Source organism: Coturnix japonica, chromosome 2, assembly GCF_054131305.1.
Source record: "Coturnix japonica strain WE chromosome 2, WE-NBRP24, whole genome shotgun sequence".
Taxonomy (NCBI): domain Eukaryota; kingdom Metazoa; phylum Chordata; class Aves; order Galliformes; family Phasianidae; genus Coturnix; species Coturnix japonica.
In genome coordinates, this window is record NC_140664.1 from 26,051,222 (window position 1) to 26,077,358 (window position 26,137).

The 26,137-nt window shown below is 41.5% G+C and overlaps 1 protein-coding gene and 1 long non-coding RNA gene across 7 annotated transcripts in view; one reads left to right on the forward strand and one right to left on the reverse strand.

The window, feature by feature from the left end:
• LOC107310327 (uncharacterized) overlaps positions 1-15,083 on the reverse strand; it is an 84,030-nt gene extending 68,947 nt beyond the window's left edge. For 2 of the 4 annotated variants that reach the window (XR_004306264.2, XR_014942507.1), the window contains exons 1-2: positions 15,029-15,083; positions 9,940-10,626 (exon numbers count right to left, since the gene is read on the reverse strand). This is a non-coding gene — a long non-coding RNA (uncharacterized LOC107310327). Of the gene's footprint in view, positions 1-4,208; positions 5,521-9,869; positions 10,627-15,028 lie in introns of those variants that run through there. The other 2 variants (XR_001553560.3, XR_014942506.1) reach the window with 2 other exon arrangements.
• IL7 (interleukin 7) lies at positions 14,869-24,956 on the forward strand. Of its 3 annotated transcripts, none has more exons than XM_032442774.2 (5): positions 14,869-14,998; positions 18,465-18,607; positions 21,982-22,056; positions 22,565-22,717; positions 23,884-24,956. In XM_032442774.2, exons 1-5 carry the CDS (start codon positions 14,989-14,991, stop codon positions 24,034-24,036), a joined length of 534 nt encoding a protein of 177 aa, XP_032298665.1. In that variant the 5' UTR covers positions 14,869-14,988; the 3' UTR covers positions 24,037-24,956. The 3 variants fall into 3 exon arrangements, with proteins under 3 accessions (XP_032298665.1, XP_032298666.1, XP_085393390.1); XM_032442775.2 differs by lacking the exon at positions 14,869-14,998 and adding an exon at positions 18,250-18,358; XM_085537264.1 differs by lacking the exon at positions 14,869-14,998 and having other exon boundaries at positions 18,502-18,611.
• Positions 24,957-26,137: the final 1,181 nt, after the last annotated feature.

A 26,137-nucleotide genomic window follows, 5' to 3' on the forward strand; every position in this document is an offset into this window, starting at 1 on the left:
TCTGTACCTCCAAACAGATGTGTGGTCTTTGACAATTTATAATCTTTTTCTTTATGCTTGCTATTTCATGTCTTTACTGCCTCTTTCCTGGAAGCTGCTCAGTTTGCATCCTTCCCTCCTATATCTTTTGAACACAAACAAAATTTTTAACTATCACTGACAGCTTGTCACCTTTCTCCCAAGAACTCATACTGAGAAATGCTGATCTTGTGTTATGTCAAAAACTAAAGTAAGCCACTTTTTGTTGTTGTTTTTTGTTTTGTTTTCTCTTCTTTTCTTGAAAAATAAGCTGAACATCTATAAGCAACTCTGGTGAATGAGGTTGAAGTACTGAAAACCACTTTTATTTATACCATTTTCCTCTCATTAAAATTCTCTGTTATTTAATCCCTTATAAAGAGGAGGGAAATTTTTTCCCCTTTCATGAGAACCTGGAGCCCAGAGTCAGCAGGACAATGACCCATCCTCACTCAGCTCAAGAATCCCTACCAAGAACCCTGACTTGTCAAGCATGTGCAATACACGGAACTTGTACATGACTACCCTACTTCTTCTAACTACTTGTCACTGCAGTTTTTGACTTTATCTCAAAATAAAGTCCCCTTATGTTATTTATTCTACAACTTGCTATTTTTCTGCCTCTGTTCTTTCTCTAGTGTTGAGTTCAGAAACTCTGGCCTTATGTTTTGCCTCCAGTTTTCACGCTGAAGAGCTTGAAAACTACTACACCATGCAGACGTGACTATGCAGGCAGAAACTCAGCATCTTGGAATTTTACTTGCACAAAACAATCTTTACCAATTATGCTGATGAAAATCTATTCAAAATGCTTTCATGTATTAGGCAAAAATGATACCATGCCACACCCCTGAAGAAAATGAAATGAGTGTACTAAATAAGAATAAAAAAACCCAAACAATCCTGAGAGAAAACATGCAAAAATGCAAATAAAAATCACACAAAATTAATGGTTTATTTAGGTTTGTTCTTTTGCTTTTTTATTAAGGAAAAACCCTGGCGTGACTGTACTTTCACTGAGGGTAGGGGTTTGCCCTTATTTAATATTAGGATGGAAGCACTCAAAAGCTTTTATCACAGGGGCTGTTCCTCAACAGAGCTCACCACCTCCATTTGCAGATTACATAAGACTGACATCTACCCTGCAGAACCACTGGAGATACTATTTGGTAAACTCTCAGTGTCTGGAGCAGTGCCCGCACAACATCATCTGACAGCTGTCCTAAGGACACCAGCAAGTGCTCTGCAGACCAGCCACTCCAAATGCCTTCAGTGAGCAAATATTTAGAGCATTTGTGTCTACAAAGATGCTTTCTTAGTACATTTTTTAAACCCACATATTAACTCTTTGGTGAGACCTGAAGGCTTAAAAAGGGCTCAAGAAAAGACTATTTCAACAGCAACTCCTTTAAAACTCTGCCAAATTCATACATGCGTTATCCACATATGCACATAGATACAGATACATGCTCGTAAATGTTATCTATAATAATTCCTCAGGGCAATGCAGACCTGGACACAAAACCATGAGAGCACTATGATGTCATTCACTTATGACCTTTTGTGTTTAGAAAAGGGCAAATGACTTCTGGATCTGCTCTGTCAGGAGGAACCATCAAGCAGAACTGTACAATTCTTCTAGGACACTTCACAAATACTGTCAAGCTTTGCTTCTGCACATAGCAGTTGTACAATGCCAAATAGAGAAAACAGAATCAGATGGACCAGGACTGAACTATACGTGGTTTTCTTTGTGCATCGGGTTGGCTGCAAACTGCCAGGTTTCATAATTCTCTCTTTCACGCTGATTATCTGGTGCACAACAAAGTACAGTTTCATATTAAAGTCTCTTCTTCTTTGTGGTGTTCATACAGTATGTTTTCCCTGTGGTCTAATTCTGAAAGGTGCTTTCCAGAGCTACCTCCAATAATTACCACATTATTGCATGACCTAGTGCTAAAAGAAAGCAAACCATTTTGCAAATGTCTAAATAATGCTTGGTATATTAGGGATCTTCAGTCCACTTGGAAGGAATTAATAGTTGTCAAAATACTACAAAAAGTCATCTGGTCTATTTACGAAGCACATAATACTTCAGAATATGAGTTAAGAAGCTCCATGGAACAGGAAGCCACTGTGTTATAATCTCAAATAAACACCATCGTTAATAAAAATTCTGACATTATACAGTGTATGCTTTATAATTACCATATTAAACTAGGCATCCATTAAAGATGGCTTCTGCCAATTACCTGCTGTAGTGTGCAATGTGTAAACGTCAGCCACTTAAATTTTCAAATACAGCTGATTTTATCAGAGCACAGTATTTGATGTAATCCCCTGAACATGTTTTGTAGCTAACAAGAAGGTAAACATGTCCATGCAGAATTTATCAATACTGTCTCCCCAGACTGCCAAGTTTCAGCTGGTATGTATTGACCAAAATCTGTTACGCTAAACAAGCATTATGTAACGTGGCTCCCTCAAACACTGAGTGGGCTCCTCCTACCTAAATTAGGAGATTGAAGATAAGCTCTGGCAGGCATTCACAGTTTTAGAGATGGGAATAAGGATATAGCCTCATTTTTTCAAGTTGCTCAATTTAGGTAGCTTTCTTAGTTAAAGACCTACTCAGAATTTTCATTACATTGAAAAATGTATTAAAGACATCCCACGCATGATTTTAGTCATGATCAAAACCAAATTCTACAATGAAGTTGGTGGTCAAAAGCAAAAAGCTTACTTATTGTGAAAATCTTTTTCCTTCTCAGTTCAGCTTTTGTCCTGTCAAAGCATCTGGAATAAGATGGGGTGTTGAGATGTACAATTATTCCCTTCAATTCAAAAATAAAGGTGCTCTACAACACCCAGTATTAATCAATACCGATGTTTCAGAGTTCAGAATATTTTTGCTTACTGACCTGTTTCACTTGAACATCCACCAGAAATAATAGACAAGTGTCACAAATAATCCTTCTGGTTTCTAGCACATCATATCCCATAATTACCTTTTACTTCTGTGAAACGGTGGAGTATTATTTCACAGAACTGCAGAGCAATTCTTTGGCATAAGAGGGAAATGATCTCATAGTGAAAAAATAATTCTATCTGCATGCTCTTTGTTTCATGTCAGAGAGGGGTTCTTAGTAGTAGTAATTCTGTGTGGGTGGTCACCACATGAATTGTAGAGACAGTACTTAGTGACCATGGCACCATGCTGCAGCATTTAACTGTTTAACTGCTGTGGTGCATGCAGTTTGATTCTATTAGCATCACACTTAGCAGTTTATCGGTCTGCAGACCAAATCATCCACTTTTCAACATCAACCCTCCTAATGATCCTACCCTTTTCACATACTTTATTCAGAAGTACATATCTCAAAAATCAATCTCTACTCACACTCAAAAATTTGGTTGTATTCCAGATTGCACAGAAAGAAGAAAGAAAACAAAATCCTCATCAACTACTGAAAAGGAGGAAAGGTTATCAGATTGCATGGGACAAAATATCTATTACATGAGACAGAGTATGCAAGTATTTTCATCACATGCAACTCCTTTCCTTTGGCCCTACCTCTGTAGAGTAATTAATTACCTTTCATGAGCTGTGACCATGTGCTTTTGATGCTGATTAGGAGCAGAGCTCGCTCTTTCCCATCCTACAGCAAGGAGTTTCAAACTGAGGGAAAGACACCCTTTGACATCTGCATGCATAGGCAGAAAGTGTCAAAAATGGATAAATATCTGCAAAAGCCAGCACTAACATATCCTACAGCTGATAGATCACATCAAGCTTTAACTGAAACACTAGAAATGCTTGGCATGGAATCATGCCAGTTTTTCTCCCACTCATGCGTAGATAGAGTGAACAAGTTGCATACGTCTTAACAAGTATTTGTCTTCCTTTCAGAAGTCAACCAGGCTCTTTTTACTTTACTTTTCCTAAGCTTTTCTTTTCAGTAATACTGTCATTCTTAGAACAGACATGCCTTTCATCAGATTAACAGTTAAGTGAAAAAGAATGAAGCAAAAGACAAGAAGCAATTGGATCACCAGTTTTACATAAAATCGAAACTAAGCATTGCTGCTGTCCAGCCTAACATGCTCTAGCCCACTTCCTGCCCTCCAAGTAACCCTGAATAGTAATAAAAGCTTTTTAATCTATCTATCTATCTATCTATCTATCTATCTATCTATCTATCTATCTATCTATCTATCATCTATCTATCATCTATCTATCTATCTATCTATCTATCTATCTATCTATCTATCTATCTATCTATCTATCTATCTATCTATCTATCTTTAAATACAGAATGCTTTGCAAGATACATGATGATAGAAGCTAGAGCTATCAATCTTAATGAAACTTGCTTTATTCACATGTAGTATGCAACTCTTCAGTGCTTATCACAGAGATTTCCTTGATTAATAATAGTTGCCATGATTCCCAGTCCTCACTTCCAGGAGTACTTACAAATTTTAAGAAATGGATTATTAATTTTTGTAAAGCATGAATGCTGCTGGGAAAAACAGTGGCCAGGTTTCCCCCAGAGATCAAGGGATCCTATTAATTTGATTCTCTTGGAACCAAAGTGTCCTCCATCCCTGACTGCACCCTTAGCTTTTCCTGACTGCCTAGATTATAGCCTTCCAGAAAACACTACGTGATTTGTAAAAGAGTGCAGAAGAAGGACCTACGTATGCTATACATGCCAACGAGCCCTTTCCAACCTTCTTGAGGTACACCTCAAACTTGACTTACCATTTTGCTTACTTGTTGTATAAGCACCGCCAGCAATAGGTGCCTTGGCACTCACCTCACACAGCATGACCAAAGCTTATCCAGAGCAATACACAGAGAACTACCTGGTTGAGAGACTACAGTGACCACCATCTTACTGCTCCTCTCTTCCTCCTCTGATTAGCAGACAAACGTGGATATGCAATTTACCAAGCAAAAACCTGTGCAGGAACTGTCTGGGGATGACATCCATGATGCCAAACCAACCCTGAACATTCATATAATTTTATTCTTTTATTGTAAAACATCTTCACATGTTTGTTTTGTTTTTTTTTTTTCACATGCAACAATGCCAATGCGCTACAGGAGGACAAAGTGCTAAGCGGTGACTCCATCATCTACTAGACACACAGTCCCAGCTGTTACCCCTAGGGCTGTCAGCACGGACAAGTCATGAACTGAGCCTGACTCTATCCCACCCAGCCACCAGCCCATCTCCTGTCAAAACATCCAGGCTCTCATCTGTGTCTCATTCTTCCTCTGCAGAAGTATTTTATCACCAGGCTACTCCTCTAGCAGGCTACTTACGGAGAGCTGGATAGAGCATAAGCCTGTTCAAAGATGATCTTCAACCTCTTCTTAATTGGTGCTGTACAGGGAAAGTAAGTCCTTCCCCACTTTCTTGCTGTTTGTTAGATTTAGTTTTTGTTTGTTTGTTGGTTGGTTTGGGTTTTGGATTTTTTTGATTGGTTGTTGACCTTAAAAAAAAAAAAAAAAAGAAAAAAAAAAAAAAGAACTATTTTACAAGAAATATTAATCAGGCATATTTATGATGTTCAGAGTTGTAGCTCTGTGCCCAGAGATCCTGAAAACTGGGTTGGGAAGGTTGTCACACCCCAGTTTCCTCTGAACACCAGCCACCTGTGAGAGTACTTCATTCTCAGCACTCTCAGGCTGGCATATCAGGGCATGCATCCCCAGTGCACGCCCTGGGTGCAGGGCTGAAGGAGGATGGAAGGAATCCCTGATTAACTAATAAGTTTGTTTTCCAGTTGCTCTGGCCCTCTCCTGGCTTTGCATATTCTATTGGTTTCTCCTAGGGCATTCATCCAACCTTTGCTCTAGCAACTCTAACACTGAAAGTTTGAAGCTTTTTGAAGTGGCTCTAGAAAAGGCAGAACAGATTTGACCAGCACCTGAAGAATCTGGGAGATAGGTATCCCACTGAAGGCATCTCATTTGCTTCTTTATTTAATGTCTCAAGGAAAATGCTCTGATCAGTTTCTGAAGCTCATGTTGGAAATACCTCCTGGGCAGGGATCAGAAGGATGTTGTTTTCCCTCAATTTCTGGACTGCCTGAGTATTAGACCTTCGTCTTGGTTTTATCTGGGCTTGAAATTTCACTAGAGGATGTATTGTTCATTGGCAGTGGAAAGATTCTTTGAAGATCAATGGATAGTAAGACAACTTATGAAAGAGCTAGAGAGGCAGGTTTTCAGCAATGTAAGCTTGATTCCAGCACCTGCTTTCGGATCATTCTAGGACCTTTCTCAGATGGCTTTTAGATGATTATAGGAATCTTGTTACATGAGGAACACGGATTCCAACCAGTGTGAATACAAAGGACAGAACAGGAAGAAGCTAATAATCTTTCAACAAGCAAAGTGGAAAAGCCAACAGCTGCTGGCACGTTACAAATAGTAGACAATTGCTGGTACACTCACATGCCAAAGTCCACGGAGAACCAAACCCAAGAGTGATTAGTCCTTGAGAGACAGAGTCCAGCTGGTCATGATGACAGCAGCACCCATACACCAGTACCAGAACATGTGGTACTTTCTGTATCTTGTCTTCTGACTCCCTAGAACCTCTTTTAAGAACACAAACCCAGGAAGGTCCCATATCTTCTGATTACCAAAATAATAATATCGGTGAGCTCTGATTATAGCCTACAGGCTCTTCCTAGAGAGGAGGTTTACATGCCAAGGAAACGGAAGAGACCAAAGTCTGAGCTTCTGCTCTACTGAATGCTCCACTCTAAATTCATGAAAGCAGATGCTTGGAGTTTTGATCAATATATATCCATAAAGAACTAGGGAAAAGGTTTTGCCCAGGTTCACATGGGTATCAGCACTGGGTAATGTTTACATTCAGACAAGACCCTTTTAAGTAGACCAGGGGACAAGGAATCCTGAGTTGCAGAAGAATAATTTCAAGAAGGTTGTAATATAGATTTGAGACTGATGTTTTGTCCAGAAGTACCCCAAGTATGGGTGATCTAGAAGTGAAAGCAATGCCTTAATAGCTCTTAAAAGAAACATAAAAATACTGGGGCACTTGGATCACATTCTAGGGTGCTCCTCAATGACAACTGAAGATGTTGCACTTGATACCATGATGTCCACAGGACTTTGCCTCCATGGAATTAGATGCATCAACTCCACAGCTTTCTAAAGCCACTCCTGATTTAGGAGCACAGGTTGCCAGTAAGGGGGAAAAAAAGGCCTACATTCACCCCACTGCAACACCCACTTATCCCTTTTAAGTGTCACAGTCCTCTGGTCTTACCTAGGCACATTTCTGCTGGCTTGCTCACAGTCATGCCCTAATCTTAGCCATACACAGGAAAAGGCACCAAACTGCATCATCTGCTTCAGACAAGATAACAGACAACACTGGGTGTGACATGCACAGAAAATGCCACAACTTCGCATGACCCATATAAAAATACATCAAATAAAACCAGCAGCAAAATTGATTTTTTTTTCTTTTTTTTTTTTTTCTGAGAAATGGCCTGTGAATTAATAGCAAGGTATTTTTCCTCCCAAAACTGTACGGCCCAGAAATCAAACAAATAAACCAGGGATGAGAGATAGGAGATGCAGAGGATATTCGTTCAATATTTATAGCAAAAAACTAGTCTAAAAACTGATGATTCAGGAAACCTGTTTTATAGATACACTACCTTCAAAGTGACTCAAATCTTCAAAGAAAAGTGATGCATTCTAGAATGTTTCCAAAATCACAATGTCTTATTAAAAACAGAGTAAATGTGATGTGAGGGAAGGAGAGTTTGGGAGATCACATTTAGCTGTGGTTATTCATTATTGTTTTAAAAAATTAAACTGCTGAATATTTTGAGAAAAAAATCTGAATTTCACATAATAGAATTAAAAAGCTGCTGTTGATCAATCATTTCTTCCTCTTACAACAGAATTTGGCCCATTTTTTGTAGGTTAGAACAATGTAAAGCTCTTTACACATTTTCATTTTAGGCCAACTGATATCTTTGAGAACCCGTGATGCTGTCACCATTGCTGAAAAAAAGAAGATGAATGAGACACTGAAGGTCTCAAACACCACTGAACAAGCACCCACATATCTATTCACTGTTTCAAAATGAGCCCTTTAAAATGCTTCAAATGAAGCAAAAACTCCAGTATCTGTAATAAGAGTATCTGCTCTTATTACGAAATGCATTTGCTACATCTTCAGGTGATATTTAAATAAACTTTCTCTCACAAAAAAGATATTCAAGTCTCAGCATGAACCACTGGCTTTGACTTGCCAAGTGGTGTTTATTGGATATTTTCCATTAGCACAGCATATTTTGACTGTAATTTTGTGTCCTCCTTTACACTCCTCTCCCATTCTATGCACATATCTATCTACCGTTCACTTCAAACGATAAAGAAAGGCACATTTGTAAACAGGATCTTGAAAAAAGATATGTGTTTGCAGGTATTCTAGGGTAATTGCAAACAGACACGAAAAAGTCAGAAACATTCTAAGCTTCAAAATGCAGATGCTCCATTTTCAGCTAAGTTTCAGACGTGCAAACAAAACTTTTGCTTACGAGTAAGCATGTAAGTTAGGCATGCAGAAATAAGGGCTAAACAGGCACATGTCTGTAGACTGTTAGGCACACCATGCCCACATTTTAAATAAGTAATCTCTCTTTAAAGCTGTATTTTTATCCATTGATTTTTTACATCATTGTGAACAACATGCATGGATTGAAGCATGTTTAAGTAATGATGTGTAAATTTATTTTCACCCTCACAGAAGCTGGTTAGAAGTTAGGAGTTAGTTTTTTGTTATATATTAAAAACACAGAATATTCTTTCCTTAGATTACTTGGAGAAGAGATTGTACATAACAATGATAATAATAGTAATAATAGTAGTAGCAATAGTAGTAGTAGTAATAAACCTTTCCACTGGAACAAGGATTTATTAGAATGCTTGTAATGGAACACATACATGCATTTATTTAAGTATATCAAAAGCAAGAAAATAATAATGAGCGTTTTGCAATGTACTCCTGAGATTTCATGTCTGAAACGAATTCCTAGAGAAGTGACTTGCTCTATAAAATTGAAGATATATGATTTTATTTTGCTGTGGCTCCACTAAAGTTGCTGTCCTGTCCCAAAGTAAAGGTTCCAACTACAGAATGAAGAAAGAATAAAAAGTAATTTGAGGGAAAAAAAGAAAAAGGAAAATGATGGGACAAATTATAGTGAAAATTACTCACTGAAACACATTTTATAAAGGAAGGAAGGGAAGGGAAGGGAAGGGAAAGGAAGGGAAGGGAAGGGAAGGGAAGGGAAGGGAAGGGAAGGGAAGGGAAGGGAAGGGAAGGGAAGGGAAGGGAAGGGAAGGGAAGGGAAGGGAAGGGAAGGGAAGGGAAGGGAAGGGAAGGGAAGGGAAGGGAAGGGAAGGGAAGGGAAGGGAAGGGAAGGGAAGGGAAGGGAAGGGAAGGGAAGGGAAGGGAAGGGGATAAATAAATAAATGCTTTTCTGTACACATATATGTAACATCATGAAAAAAGAGAACTCTCTAGAAGAAATGTGTGTTCTCAAAAACAGTAAAATGTTATTGATTATGATTTTAGGAAAACTCTTTTATTAATGAAATTCTTAAAACCACGTAACCAAAACCACATGAACTCCCATGACTGTAAAATGCAATGACATTTTCATAATTTCAGTATGGATGGATATCTGTAAAGACCAGTGCTGGTATCAAAAAGAAACGTAAAGGAAACAAACAAACAAACAAACAAAACACACACACACACACATAAAAACAAAAAAACAAACAATAACATACTACAAAACTTTATTTTTTAAGTAGGAAAAGCAAGAGAAAATGCATTAAAATAGAACCCTTACCCCAATTCCTTCTTTCTTTTAAGGCTTATTGAAGCAGAAGCAGGCTTTCCATCGCTTATCCTGGCTGCAGTATCTTTTTCTTCCACTCACAGCACTCTTCTGTAAGGCACCAAACAGCCATCAAGCAGCTCAGACACTTCCATGCAGTTAGCAGGACACCTGCATCAAAGTCCTTCACAGCAATAATGTGGAGATCGAGCTGCTTCTCACCCACAGGAAAAGCCAGAGACAGATTGCTGGCTCTTGGACCCCAGCAGCCTGGAGCAGGCCCACACTGTGCCCTGGAGTTCAGGTCTGTATCTTGCCGTGGGAAGCAGGTCTGCATCCTGCCTAGGGATCAGGTCCACATTCTTTCCCAGGGAGCAGGCCCTCATCCTGCCCCAATTCCCAGCCACCACAGCCTCTGCTGAGGGTGCTGCACAGCTGGATGAGTGGGGAAAGAGAGCACTAAGAGAAAGTCTTGATGGTCCATTTAAAGTTTTGTAGTGTATTTTGAGGCATTTGGATAATTCCTTCAGTATCATGCGTTAAATTTCAGTGAGTCTCAAATTGGTCAGTAGTTGAACTTGATCACCTGCTGTGGGGATTCTGCTCTACCAGGAAAGTGAACTGGATGATGTCCAGAAGTCCCTTCTGACCCCCATGATTCCATGATTCTCTGATCTCAGTAGCACCCTTCCAACCGAGCTATCATAAAAAAACATAAAATAAGGATGTTAAATCAGTTCCTTCTTCCTACTGCAACTTTCTTCCTACCTGCCATCAAATAACATCTGCAGTAACACATGAACAAAGGGAAGATCATTAGCAAAAGGGCCAAGAGAGCCCAAAACCCAGCATGGGCTTGAAGCCACTGACTCCAACCCTGTCAGGCAGACAGCCCTGGGATTTTAGGGCATTTCTTGCATCCTTGGGCTGAGGATACCAACAGCCAGGCTGGCAGCATGCAGGAACACCAGTACCCCCTCGCCTGCCTGATGCTCAGGATGGGTGCAGCCCTGGGGCTGCAGCTGGGAGGCAGTGCCCAGGCAGGCAGCAGTTAGCAACCTCTTCCCACTGGCACTGTCCTGAACATACAGTCTCTTGAGCCTTTGCAGTGATGTGCTCAGGAAAAGTCTCCATCCTAATGGGTTTATATTAACATCCCATCATTTAGCACCTTGTCCTTGGTGCTATAAGTTGCTCTAATCAGCCACTTGTCCCACACAACAAAAAGAAGCAACTGTAATTCAACGAAATGGGTGTTGTGGTGCAACAAAGTAAGATTGCTTCTTCTTGCTTAAGTATATCAGAAGACAGAAGCTTCCCAAAGCTGAATACAAGGGAAAGTTTTGTGTGTACAACAAGCTTAACCCCAAATGGCAGCTCGTTGGAGATCCTTTTGTGGTTTGGGGTTGTTTAGAGGGTACGAGGTGGAGGGAACACGTCTCTGCTTGTCCTCATCCTCCTCAATTAGATGAGGGCAATTTAGGTACCAGGAAGATTCATTCTTAGAATAAACTCTCACAAAAGTGACCGTGCTTTCCTCAATTGCACCATCTGTGACAACTACAGAATTCACATTTTGTTCTAAAATGAAATCTATTTTTTCTTTTAATTTTTTCAACTCACTTTCTTCAGTCATAAAATAATTCACTAATGGTTGTGCGGGTCTGCAAGCAGCCTGAAGTCAAATCTGAAGTCATCAGCAAAAGATCTCAAACCAACAAACAACAGCTGTAGCGAGACAGCAAGGTTCCCAGAAATACGCCTATTTATTTTTCTGATGATTGTATCTTAACAAGAAATCGTGTGCTTTGCAATCGTGGAGCTACCCAGGAATACTGGCATCCTTGTGGATATTCATGTGTAAAATAGCTGATCTTCCAAGAAGCAGATTTTACCAAGTAAGGAGGCAATCAGATCATTAAATTAAATGCATAGAGAAACTGCTGCACAGTTCTGCTCAGTACATGGAGTGTGTTCATCCACGCACAGACAAAATTACCAACTCCTTTCAGTTCTCAGCTATGCAATTTCAAATATTTTATTTTATGGTTTTAAAAATTAATCCTAAACACTGAATAAAGAAAAAACCTGCTTACATCAGTGCTATTGCCCTGCATAAGGCTGCTTCTTTCCAGAAGTCGCTTACTTGTAATGTTACTCAGTCGAAATATTTACGGAGCAAAGGCAGCAAATCTATATCAAAACAGACAGCTCCATGAATGGCTCTGTTAAAAAGAGATGTTAAATGTCCCACCTGAGAAACCCAACAGGAGGCTTTCAGTGTGACTGCCCTTCCCAAGCCTCAGCCTCAGCCACAGCTACAGCTCTGTTTTGTCGCACAGGGGCTGCTCACTACTACAGCCTGGCACCGTGCAGAACGGGCAGGCTGGTGTCAGTCGTACAGACTGCGTTTCAGGGCAAGGAAACTTTCATAGCAGTCCTTCAAGAATCTTTGCATGAGTTCTTGATCAAAACTGGATATTAAGATAATATTCATATAATCAATATCAAATGCTTTACTTAAATCGCAAACGGAAGGTGTCTGTTCATTCTTAAAAAGAAAAGGCAACCATGGAATGTACACTTCTGAAGGGCTCTATTCAATACTTTTGAGGACAATCTGTTTTGAGAAAAACATCTCTAATAGAGGTGTTTTGAAAACAAAAAGGTATGCAATGATTCAGAACATTGTTTTAAAAGGCATAAAAGTCCAATGTTAAATATTGAAGTGCTCCCCGCAGATGAATACATCAAATATCATTTTCATCATTAGTGTATGCCCCAGTCTGGGGTTAGGTCACAGAACAGGGATTCATTTGGAACTAAAGATGTGATTAGGACCAAAGAACAGATCGCATCACTCAGAATTTCTCATTTTGACTAAAGGAAAACTTCCATATCCGATCAGCAACTCTCAATCTCTTTACAGAAGAGCGAGGATCCTTGTCAGTAGCACAGAACAGAACCGATTCCACACATCTGCACCAACTCTCTGCAATCTCACTAAGATGCAGCACTGCCACACTGACTTCTTCCATGAATCACAACCAGGTTCTTTGAAAATTGACCTGGGAACAACCATCAGAACTGCCTGACATTTCAGACAGCCAGAAAAACAACGTAACCAAACCAACCATGAGTTCAACCTAAGCTAAGGAGGTCCTGCCATGTATTTTCTAACCTGACAATTTAATATCATCTGCACAAAAGACTTCATTTTGTGAGCCACAGGAAAGCAGGACCACATGCCTGGAAGGAAAGCAGATCTTGTGTTCTTGTGTGATTTGGGCTTTATACTCCACAGTATGTTTTAAATGTGCACAGAGGGATATTTTCATAAAGCATTTAGTAGAAGAGGGAAAACAAATAATAATAATAATAATAATAATAATAATAATAAGAAGAAGAAGAAGAAGAAGAAGAAGTTAGAACTGAAGAAACACTGAAGAATTCAATCAGGTATTTATTAGGGTAACAAAACCCTTTTTCAAATGCAAAATCTGAAGCCACCTGCCAAATACAGCCTGCCACATATGAAGGGAACAAGCAATGACAGGATCTGGCAGTCCGTCTGGAGCTCTGTTGGTACTGATCACTGCACCCAAACAGTGTGTTAGAGATGAGCCACTGTTACTAAAGTCAAAGCTGAACAGGAGGAAAAACATCCTCATTCTTGGTTCTTATTATAATACAAGGAGGATTAAAATGCTTTCCAAAGAAATCCCAGTGGTAAGTGTACACCCAACTCAAACAGAGACAAGTCCCCTGCTAGCAGAGTGCCAAGTACCTCAGAGGCACCGGTGTTTGAACGAATCGTAGAATCATAGAACTACTCAGGTTGGAAAAGACCTCAAAGATCATCAAGTCCAACCACAGAAAGTGGCACAATTCCAGAGAGACTGGGTGGAAACCATCCTGAGCAGTGCACGCCTTAGCCAAGTCCTCCTGATTGTTCCTTATGGTCACACCCTGGTAGCACCTGCTTTGCTCAGGTAAGCAGTCGTGTGAGAAGGGAGAGGGCTTTGGGAGTTGGAAAATGTATGTGGGGTGGGAGGAGGTGGGAAGAGCACGCGACAAAGACGTTTCACGTCCTATTTTATTCCAAGCCTTTCCACTTGCAGTGAAGCATCACTTTCTGCATTCTGAATGTACCTAGCACAAAGCCAAGCTACGACCGCGCCTGTCAGAACTCGAACTGTTTCTCCGCTGCACTTTCCTCTGTCATTCAGCGCTTCCACTCAACCCTTCCGGATTTCTCACGTCGTGTCGAACAACGGCAGCCCTGGTGAAGCCATCGCTGCTTCACTCTTCTGCTCCGACAGCAGCCGCCCGGCTAACCCGGACCTGGGCCGGAGCCCACCGGGGCAGTCCCGCCCCCCCCCCACGCCCCCCGGCCCCACCAGTGGACAGCGCTCTGCAGCCCCACGACGCAGCAGCCACTCCACGACGTCGCTGTTTGCTTTCGGTTTGTTTGGGGTTTGTTTCTTTTTTTTTTTCTTTTTTTTTCTTTTCTTTTTTTTTCTTTTCTTTTTTTTTTTTTTTTTTTTCACCCTCTCCAGGATTTCCTCCCCTCGAATGAGCGGCTTTTTCCACGCGCACTGCCAAGGTCCATCCTTCCGTCCCTGGCCTCACACCCGGCGCTGGGCGTGTAACCGGGGCCCTATGTAATCCCCACTCCAGGGAACCCCGACGGCCGCTGTCCGCCCGCTCCCATCGCGGCTCTCCGTTCTGCTCCCGGTCCCGTGGCGGAGCGGGGATGCCTCCTTCCCTGGCGACCCGCCAGCCGCCCACCTCGCCGCTCTGAAGCCGCGGAGCCCGGCGGCGCTGCGGGGAACGCGGCGACGGCCGCGGAGCAGAAAGCGAAAGTACCTGGTGGCCGGCGGAAGCCCCATGGGCACGGCGGAGCCCAACCCCGGCAGGCGGGCGTCGGGGGCCCGCTGAGCCCGCCCGGCCGCCGCTCCGCTCTCCCCAGTTCCGCGGGTTCCGCGCACCATGGGCGAGAAGGAGCCGCCACCATGACCGCCGGGCCGCCGTCGCTCCCTGCCACCCCCCCCGCGGACCATGTCCTATGGTAAGGAGCGCGCCGCACCGACCGCACCACCTGCTCCTGGCCGGGCACCGCCGCTCCGCTCTGCCGTCCTCGCCGCTTCTCCTCCTGCGGTGCCGCCCGATGCCCTTTTATCCCCTCGGTGGCGGGCGGGGGAATTCCCTCTTTTGCTTTTTCTTTCTTTTCTATTTTCCCCTTAGCCCGAAAATAAAAGCTCCCGCTTCCCCGTGCGGCCGCTGCCGGGAAGCGGCGGGGCGGGCGGCTGGAGGGCAGAGCCGCACGGAGCGCAGCCGGCACCTGCGGTCCGCCCCCGAGCTGTGCCGCTCGGACCGGGGTAGAAGGGCAGAGCGGCAGAGCGGAGCCGGGGGTCCCCAAGGGAGGGAGCCGCGGACGCGCCTGGTGGGACGCTGCCCTGCTGCGTGCGCTAAGGGGGTTTTGGGAGGAAAGAAAACGACAGGGGCTTTTTGTCATTTCGAAATACTGGAATGCTGGCTTTTCTTGGCTTGCCTAGGAGAATTTCTTGGGGTTTTCCGGCTAAAACTAAGGAGCTTTTGGGAAGTTTAATGAAAGGATGGCTATTCCCAGCAGTACAAGCTTCCCTTCTTCTGAAGTACTGTAATCGTAGAGTTACTGCCATTTCTGCTCCGTGGGAAGTCGCCTAACAGTCCAAAACCCCTGGGATGTTTTAAGACACTTGTCCAGCACGTTCCAGAGGACTCGTGTAGGAATGGCTAAGCTGCTTGCACTGGGGTCCTGCTGTGTGCCCGGGGACCTTGCAGATGTGCAGCATCCCTTTCAGCATTACCTGCTGTGATTCCAGTACCCTTTCAATATCTAAAGAGGGGCTATAAGGGAGCAGACTCTTTAGCGAGGTCTGTGGTGATAAGACAAGGGAAAATGGTTTCAAACAAGAAGAGAGAAGATTTAGGTTGGATATAAGGAAGAAGCTTTTTTACCATGAGGGCTGTGAGGCACTAGAACAGTTTACCCAGAGGGGTGGTGGATGCCCTATCCTTGGTGATGTTCAGTGTTAGGATGGATGGGGCTCCATGCATCCTGTTCAAGCTGTAGATGTCCCTGTCTATTTTAGGGGAGTTGGACCAGATGACTTTTAAAGGTCCCTTCCAATTCTATGGTTCTGTGCATCTCATTTAATTAATCTGTCCAATATGGAAAAAGTAAAGCCAAAGGAATGAAGTGACTTTGCAGTTTTCATCCATTATCTCTACTTGCTGCTGGACAAACCAAGTTTTAGAAAGAATGGAATCAGTTACATTGTGTTTATTATTAATAATTATAATTATTATTATTCAGAAGATTTTTTGTGCCCTTTGAAATGTATTTTTTTAAGTAACATATCCAAGTTCTTTGCATCCTGCTATTTGTAAGTATTACAGGTCCTTTTTTTTGGTGCTGGAATGAAGAGGTGCAGTGATGTACTGAAACAGCATTGTCCTGTAATTGTTTTTTAGCATGTTTTTGCAGCCATCTTTTTAATATCACAGTCCTAGAAATCCCAGTCATAAACAATGATAGTTCTCTTAGATTGGTTAGCATAGGTATATACAAAGGTGGAGCCCAGTGGAAGTCAGATGTCCTCCTGGAGATCATATCTGCCTTGCACAGTCACTGCTTTTTATGTTTCCTGCTTGTTGAATCCATTACAATCAAAGCTCTTTAGGCTTGATCTTTCTTAGATACTCGTGGAACACTGCTGACAATTATGAAAAGGTTAAATAATTTGGTTTTCCCTTCCAAAACTGGCAGACTTTTTCCACTAGAGAAAAAAACGGAATTCACCATGTACAGCTGAAAATCTTTCTGTTTGGTTTCTAGGGCAGAAGTGATATAATACATGAGAAGAAAATGCTTTGGTAGGCAGGAAAACTGAGACACATTTTGGTTTGAAGCAGCACTGTGTTGTTGGGATGGGATGAACTGTGAGGGAGTTTATTTCTTTGAACAGTAGGCAAGCATGGCATGACTGCTGGAGCACTGGCACAGTGCCTGGAGAAGATGTGAATGCTCCATCCCTGGAGGGCTCAAGGCCATGTTGGATGGGGCCCTAGGCAGCCTGAGCTGGCAGGTGACAATCCTGTCCATAGCACAGGGTTGGAACTGGATAATCTTAAATGTACCTTCCAACCTAAACCATCCCATGATTCTATGATTCTATGATTCTATGACTCTGGTTCTTGCATAATAGAAGTTAGGTGGCTCTGTAAGGATTATGATCTAATCTCAGTACTTTCTCCTTTGATGAGATGCAACCAGAATATGTATTTTAAAAATTTATTCAGTATTTTACTTTCATCTCTAGTGTTCTGCAGTTATTTGGTATTTCTCTCTGGGATTCATTGGCAGTGCCCAAGTCTGGAGATGCTCAAGTCTTTGAGTGTTGCATTTGGTACTGCCCAGTGTTCCCATCCTTGCCAGAGAGGAAGAAAGCAGAGAAGCAGTCAGGTCAGGTCATCCCTTCTGTATTTCCTGACTGTTGCTCTGTCTGCCAGTTGTTCAGTGTTTGTTGTTTTTACTAAGTAGCAGAGATGGATACAAACAGCTCATATTACTGCAGGAGTATGTTGTGATCATTGATAATCCCCCAACCTAAATTTCTAGCTCTGTTTTTATTTATTTATTTATTCTTTCTTTCTTTACAACCTCCGTTGTAAGTATCACCCAATTCAGTCTAGCTGTAGGCAATGCCCAGCTATTAGCTCCATAATCCCATGTTATTCTGTAGGCGGTTTTTCTCATCCCCAGTATCAGGCTGCAGCCTCCAGATGCCCTGTCAGCCCTTTTGGCTGGACCAGGTGTTTTGGTCCTTTCTCTCGTTGCCCATTCTTGCAGAGCTCCCATTTCCTGGATGTCAAGAAGGCCAGAAGCCCAGTGGTGTGCTGAGAGGAGAAACTGAGGAGCAATGAGACTTACTCCAAATGACTGCAAAAAACTTGCAGAGAAGGACACACTGCTACCTTATCTCACACTGTGGCCACTAGTGTGGATTTCTATCTAGGCATCCTGAAATGTGCTTAAACACATAATGACATGTTGGGTGCTTGTAGAATTCAGCATATGAAAAATCAGTAGTTAAGGTGGGGTTCAGCTGCAGAGTAGGAAACTTGGACATGTACACCTATTTGACCAGGACACTTCCCTGCCTACATATGTGCTAGATGGTTGTAGTCCATGTTGTGGTCAGTGGTGAGACCTTATCAGAGCTTTCAGCGAAGACTGGAGAGGATTTCAACCCAAGCAGATATTACGTGATTGGTCAGCCTCATAGCTGGAGGATCTCAAACCACATTGGCTAAATCACTTCGTTGGAAGGGAGTTTAGACATCCAGGCAGTGTTCTAATCTGGAGCAGAATCTTTCCTTCAAGGTACAAGCCATTTGCTTGTATAAATATCCCCTTTAAACTATTTTAAGAGATTATGGAATTTATTTGTAAATACATCATTTAATTAACTACCTTTATTGTAATCCAGCCTTTTTTAGATCTATCTTTCGGGTTCTGCCACTACTCCTTGTTCTGTCGCCAGTGAATTCATCTAGCTGTACAATGGGAAATAAAACAACTGAGATTCGTGTCAAGTATGAAAACATACTCAGCCATGACATCGAAGAGCTGGTAGGTAATGGCTTTCCCAGAATGATCACTATTATAATAAGAAAACCAGGTCTCATATTAACAAATGGATAACAGTCTGTTGTATTGGTATGGTGGCTTTGTTCGATACATGAGTTTGTACCTGCATGCCAAGTGCCTGGTAGACACACATACCATCTGGACCTAGGTAGTATCACATATTTAAAACATATACTATTCTGAAGCAATTTCATGAGTACATTTGTTTATATCTTCTGGTCAAGAGAAGAAAGCATTCTACAGCTTTCAAGTTGCTCAGAATTCTAGGCTTCTTGACTTTCGTCTTTTTGTTGTCCACTGAAGACAAATAACAGAGGCATAGAATTCAAGTAATTGATTTTCAGACTGATTTCTATGTTCTGTTCCATCCAGTGAGCCCATTCAGCTGTTTTACAGCTGAAACTCTTCTATTAAACCTTCAGATTTATTTGGATATCTCTGAATACTGAAACATTTCTTATGGAGAGTGATTGAAATCTTTCACTCTCCAACTAAGACTTTTTCCTCAATTAACCAACCAACAGATGGTATAATCATTTTAATAGTCCTAGGTATTACTCATATCACTCTCATCATAATCATCTAGAAGTGCAATGGCACCTTCTTTAACACTATCCAACAAATGTTTCCATACAAATGATTTAACGTACACATATAACAATAAAAGTTAGCTTGTATTTTACTGCTAATATATCTTATTTAACCAACAAAGAATCAAGTTTTCTAGATAGCAGCAGAGAAAACTTTATATTTCTCAGTTGCAATAGCAGCCTCTCCTCCATCATCGCTTTATAAGAGATATTTATTACGAATACACTGGCAAACAAAGTATTGTAACAGTTTACTGATCCATGTCCTACACCCACCTTGTGACTCTTCATTGAGAATTATTAACAGATTCATCTGTCAAGAACATTTGCACGGAAGAAAGCACTTTCTACTGTTGGATTTTGTTTTTACTCAGAGAGTGTTGAGGCACCAGCTGCCCTGGGAAGCTGTGGTGCCCCATCCCTGAAGGCATTCAAGGCCAGGTTAGATGGGGCCCTGGACAGCCTGAGCTGGTGGGTGGCAACCCTGCCCTCAGAAGGGGTTTGGAACTAGATGATCTTACAGGTCCCTTCCAACCCAAGCCATTCCATAATTCTGTGGTTATCAGAGGCATTTCTATGAAAATCTGTCAGATCGTCACCAAAGGAAAAATTACCATTCTGTTACAGCCTTAAATTGAATGAAATGCAATTACCAATTGCATGAAATGCAGGTGATATATGTTGCTTTTCCGAAGGTTAAATAAGGATTGTCTTTCTATTTGTGCCAGCTATTGTATTTTTTCACCCTTACCATCCACTACCATGTTTATTTTCCTGAGCATTACATCACTGGTTCCCAGCCTTTATCTACCAAGGCACATGGAGAGAGAAAGGCACTGCTTTTTTCTGTTCTTCATAGATAAATCACATTATCCTCAAGATGGCACCAAAAAAAAAAAAAAAATAGGGGAAAAAAATATAACCATATTAGAGCAGACAAGCAGCTCCTTTAGTTTGTCATTTTATTTCTAACAAAGATGGATGTTTCCTGGATAACAAAAATGAAACCAGTCATTGAGCAGTTGTAGAGCAGCTGGCCTGTAGGAGTACAACAGGAAGAACGGCGTCTGGGAGCCAGACCTTGCTGCCTTCCAGTGGGGGAGAGCCCTGGATGCATCCCAGCTCTGCAGGACTGCAGGGTTCAGGGGAGCTGGAGGGCAGCAAGGGCTAGGGGCAATGGTACATTGCCCACACCAGTTCTTCCAGGCTCATTATTGACATCTTTTTATGTTTTTGGGAGATTTGTGAGAATTGAAACTGTTTTGTATGTAAATAATAATAATAAAAAAATCTTCAAGTGTTAATAACTGTGAAAGGTGGTGGGAATGTATTGAACTCTGAAGTTCTGACTTCCCAAAGAAGGAATTCAGTAACAACTGCAGCGAAGTTGTTTCATTCTCCCGCTTATATTTTTTATTATTCAAGAAAGATTTCTTTATCCTCTGTAAAATCAGCATATAGCCTTCTTACTACAGAGTCATAGCAAATCCTAAGGATATTGCTTTTTGGGTAATAGCGGCTGTCCGCTAGAAACTGTCCTGCAACTGCATAGCCAAAGTCAGTAACTTTCAGTCCTTCAAGCTGACATTCAGAAGTAGTCATGGAGATGACTGGTGGGCTCCATACTAGATGTGGTTGAGCATCTGAAATACAAAAATATCTACAGAAAAACCCTAGGAACGAGGCTGACTGCTGTGTTCCTATGCACACTCCAGTGAACAGAGCTAATATAAGTTTGACATGAGCTGTCTTCTTTTTTAAAGCTTTTCTGGTTGCATTTAGTTATCTGGATACAGGTTTAAGAAGAAACAAGATTTTTGTTGAGCTAGATTCAGTTGTCATTTGGATGACAACTATGGAAACAAAAGAGAGGAAAAAGAAACATTGATGGAAGATTGTGGTCACACAGTGGGAGCAAGTGGTCTGGCTTTGGATACACTGAGATACATTTACTGTTAATCCACATGCCAAGTGAATACTAGATGCTTGGAGTTTGTATTTATTGAGATAAACATGGACAAATGTGTTTCGCATATGCATTATTTCAAAAGTTAAAAGACCAGGTATTCAATAGAATATGAATATGTATTTAAGAATGTATATATGAGGATTCAAGAGAAGTAGACTTGTGTCCAGTTCTGGTCCCTGCATTACAAGAGAGGTATGGAGGTCCTGGAGAGAGTCCAGTGAGGGGTGATGGACAAAGGACCAGAGCCCTCTCTTTTGAGGTCCTGTTCAGACTGGAGGAGGCTCAAGGGGATTTCATCAGTGTCTACAAATACCTGAAGGGAGGGTGCAATGAGGATGAGCCAGGCTGTTTTCAGGGGTGCACAGGAGCAACGGGTACAAACTGGAACACAGATGGTTCCTCTGAAGGTTAGAAGTGCAATACATAATAAATGTAGCACTTCTTTACTGAGCATCCTCCTTGGAGATTTCAGAAACCATCTGGCCGTGGTCCTGAGCACCCTACTCTGGGTGCCCCTGCTGAAGCAGAGATCAGGTCAGAGGGCTCTGAAAGTCTCTTCTGACCTCAGCCATGCTGTGATTCTGTACGATTCTGTGAACACCATTGCAAATGATAGCTGGATTGAGGCTCTCTTTGCCTGCTTTCCAAGTAAAAGCTCAGAATGTACACTGACCCTGCTACGCCTGAGGAGATCCTACAGAACAAACTAGAGTTGAGGTCACCAGCTGTTAGTGGGAAACTTGACTCACTTGATTAAAAGTATTTTCATGGTTCAATATATTTATTACATTTTACAGGTAAATATGTCTGCAGAGTATCGTGACAGATGCTGCAGGAATAAAAGACACGTGTTCTTCTGCAATGATACTCAGGTAAAATTTAACTTCTCAGAATTTGCTTCTCAGAATATAAACTGCAGTAAGTCTGATGTATAATTCACTACCTAAATAACATATCTTGATAGTAATCTGGTCTTCTAATAGGCAGATCGTGGTGTTCCTTCTTGGAATGCGGAACAATAGAATCTGTCCAGCAAATAGGTATTATTTTCAATTGAAATATTAAGCAATACCATATCTGACATCTTTTCCTACTGCATGAGTTGCTTTATAATTTTAATACAAACAAGTACAGAAAACTGGTTATATTTTGTAGACTAAAAGTAAACAGAAAAAATCCCAGTTTCTTGTTTTCATTTTCCTACAGAAGTCAAATTAGCAAAGCTTTTCACTTCAGATCACAAAGCTTTAAAGTAATAGTTTGGGCAGATCTTAAATGCAGAAAGCAAAATCATTATCTGTAGCTGCAGATTTTATCCTGTCTTGATAAAAGGACTGACTCCAGAAACCAAAATGTTTTTTTTTCTTGCTCTCTTTACAGGAAATAGGATCACTACAGAGTATGGCATGCAATATGCTCAGATTCTTTAATAAGCAAAAAATCAACAAAGAATTTAGAAGGAAAGCAGCGTTAGTCTCATGTGGGACATTACAGGTTCTACAGTGCAAATGTGAAAGACATAAAAAAGAAAAGGTAAGTGGTAGTGGTGATCTTCAGCTTATTGGAAATATATGGCTTACTCCTCAGAGCTCTTTAATGCAAACTATCATATCTACCTCTCAAAGGTACATCTATCACATACATGTTATATATGCATGATGGATTTTGCTCAATATAGCACATCTTGTAAGGAAACAGGAAGCCCAGTGCAAAGACTAGTTAACTCAGGGACCTGGAAGTCTGTAGTCAGGATAGGTTCCCTTGTTCAAGTAATAAAATCATTCAAATAATTCTCCAGTACAATATAAAGGTCATGCTTACGCAAGAAACACCTTCGTGTATGTAAAAACACAGTTGTAGTTAACATAGAGGTTTTCTTTGTGATAGTCTATAAATGTCTATGATATACTGTAAAAGTTTATATTCAATGAAGATAAAGCCAGTATCTGTTCAGTGGTTTCCAGTGTCAGAACAGGAGGCACAGGCTAGAACACAGACACTCTCCAAACATCAGGAAGCACTTCTGTACTGCACAGGTGATGGAGCACTGGTTGCCCAGAAGCTGTGGAGTCTCCTCCTTGCAAATCTTTAGAAGCTACCTGTACATGGTCCTAAACCCACTGCTCTGAGTGTCTCTGCTGGAGCAGGGGCTGGGCCAGGTGGACCCAGAGGTCTCTGCCAACCTCATCTGTCCTGTGGTTCTGTTAAGTCACAGTCATTGAGTGTAGACAAGAGCGGTCTCAGTGTCTTTGTGTGAGACCCTAGACATCAGGCCATAGCACCAGCCCCAAGGAACAGGACTGTTTGCTTCTATCTTCACAGTGCAGCTTTGGAAGTTTGGCTCAAAGTTTAATTGGTTTTGTTCTTTCAGTCCTTCACACAATTGAGAGTAATTTTCAAACCAGACAGAGGGTGTGGATGCTGTCAGTTACACATGCTAGTTTCTGCTGTCCTTACTTGCAGAGCATTATTGCTGCATGCTCCCAGATGAGCAGGAAAGAGCAGCAATAGGGCTGTGCCAACAGGAGAACTGAGGCAGGCTGTGTTCACCACAGCACGTATTTTGAGGAGCCCAAAACTGGCTAAATTACCATGTAGAGACATCCTGCAATATTTATTGAGATGTAGTGGATTTTGTTTCAAAAATACATGCATAAAAAGAATGAGAACTTTTTAATTAACAACGTGTTATTTTTCAGGTTTGCACGCAGGTAAATGTGCCTAATAATGAAGATACAGAAACGGTTGAACAACAGAAAAAGAAATGCAACCAAGAATTTTGCGAACTGAAAGAAAATATATCTAGCCTTCGATCCTGCTGGAATAAATTTGAAAAAATAATTTCAAGGTGATTACAAGTGAATCTTTTTCTTTCAAAGTGGCATTACTTGGTACCTTGGCATTTTATATGCATTCTTCAAGTTACTCTGTTTGCTTATACGAACACCTTCCGCCAGTTTTGGATGGAAAGCTACTGTACTTTGTTCCTAGAGATGGAATAAACAGAAACGGCTAAACCAAGCCACTGAAGCCCAAGAAAGGGAAATAAGAACCGGTGTTTGAAACAAGGAACTCCAGAGAAGGCTGCATGCCACCTTCAGGTTCTTGAAAGTACTCTTCATTTCTTGATCTTTTGAGTGACTTCACGATACCTTCATATGACAGAGATCTTCTTAAATGTCTGCTGCAATGTATAAAACAAAGTAGAAGCTGCAGGCCCCCAAACCAGCTGGCTTCTATCAGAATGAACAATTTACCAAACAAGCAGCAGCTCTTGAGACTGCTCTGCTGTTGTCATGATGTTTTTAGTGTGAGTATCCATGGGTTTTCAAACAGATTTAAGTTTGAAAAGTAGGAAAAGTGGACTTTTTCAAAAGCCTTTGAAGGGTGCTGATTTTTGACAGTGAGTGAGGCATATGGAAAATGAGGAAACGGGATGCCCAAATGTAGGCCTGCTCAGCTGACTGCAAATAGCAATAGCCTTATGCGTTTGGTTATCCTAGAAGTAGTTGACAGAGGACCTAGAATTTCTTACCTTTGGACCGTGATTTCTTATATGCAATTATTTTATATAATGTGTTTAACATGTTAGATGAACATGACTTAAAATGTGTGAATGTTTTCAGAGAATAATATATTGGCATTTAACTAATGAAGTGTTCATATTTAATTTTGGATAAACAGAAGTATTTTTATAGTTGTTTTTAACTCTTTTGCATTTTCTTACTTTGATATAATTCCTTTGGTAATAAAATATTTGCCTTCTATGGAACTGGGCTGTTAGCTTTTTGGCTGTTACTCCTTTTTTTTCACCTTTTTTCCCCACTATTAGTCATTGAAAGAATAGTTGCTTTTGTAACCTCTAGCTGCTTGGGACTTCCCATTATAAGATGTCAATTTTTTAATTGCTTATAACTTGGCAAATTTAAGTAGACACTTCCAGGGCAGGTATCCACCATGGGCTAAATATTTTGGGATATCTTCAAATAAGTTTGTTGTTTCCTGAATCAGATAGAAAATTTTCAGTGGACCTGTGCTCTGTGCTGGGTAAATAACTGTCTGGATGACCCAGAGAGTGGCAGTGAATGGACTTAAATCCAGCTGGCAATTGGTCATGAGTGGTGCTCCCTAGGGACTGGTATTGGGGCCTTTCCAGTGTCTTTTTGGATGACCTGGATGATGGGATTAAGCACACCCTTGGTAAGTCTGAAGATGAAACCAAGTTAGGAGGAAGAATCTAACTACCTGGGGGCAGGAAGGCCCTACAGAAAGATCTGGGCTGATTGGATAGCTGGACTAAGGTCAATAGGATGAAGCTCAACAAGAACAAGTACCAGGTCCTGGCTTTGGCAACGACCCCAGGCAATGATACAGGTTTGGGACAGAGTGATTAGAAGACTGTGTGGAAGCAATGGATCTGAGGTGCTGGTCATCACTCAGCTGAATGTGAACCACCAGTGTGCCCAGGTAGCAAAGAAGACTAACAGCATCCTGCCTTGTATCAGAAATAGCATTGCCAGATGAAGCAAGGATGTGATCTGTACTCTGTACTCTGACCTGGTGATGCTGCATCTTGAGTAGTGTGTTCAGTTTTGAGCCTCTCACTACAAGAAGGATATTAAGACGCTAGAGCACGTTCAGAGAAGGGTAATGAAGCTAGTGTGGGGTCTGAAGCATAAGTCCTATGATGAGCAGCTGAAGGAACTGGGATCATTTATTCTGCAGAAGGGGAAGCTCAGGTGAGACCTTCTCACTCTCCATGGCTCTTCTTCTAGGTAACAAGCCATAGGACAAGAGAGAATGGCTTCAAGTTGTGCCAGGGGAGATTCAGGTTGTATGTTGTGAAAATGTTTTCCTTTGAAAGAGTTGGTTAGACTCTGTATAAGGTTGCCCAGGCAAGTGGTGGAGTCAGTGTCCCTGAGCTGTTCAGATAAAACTTAGGTATTGGACTAA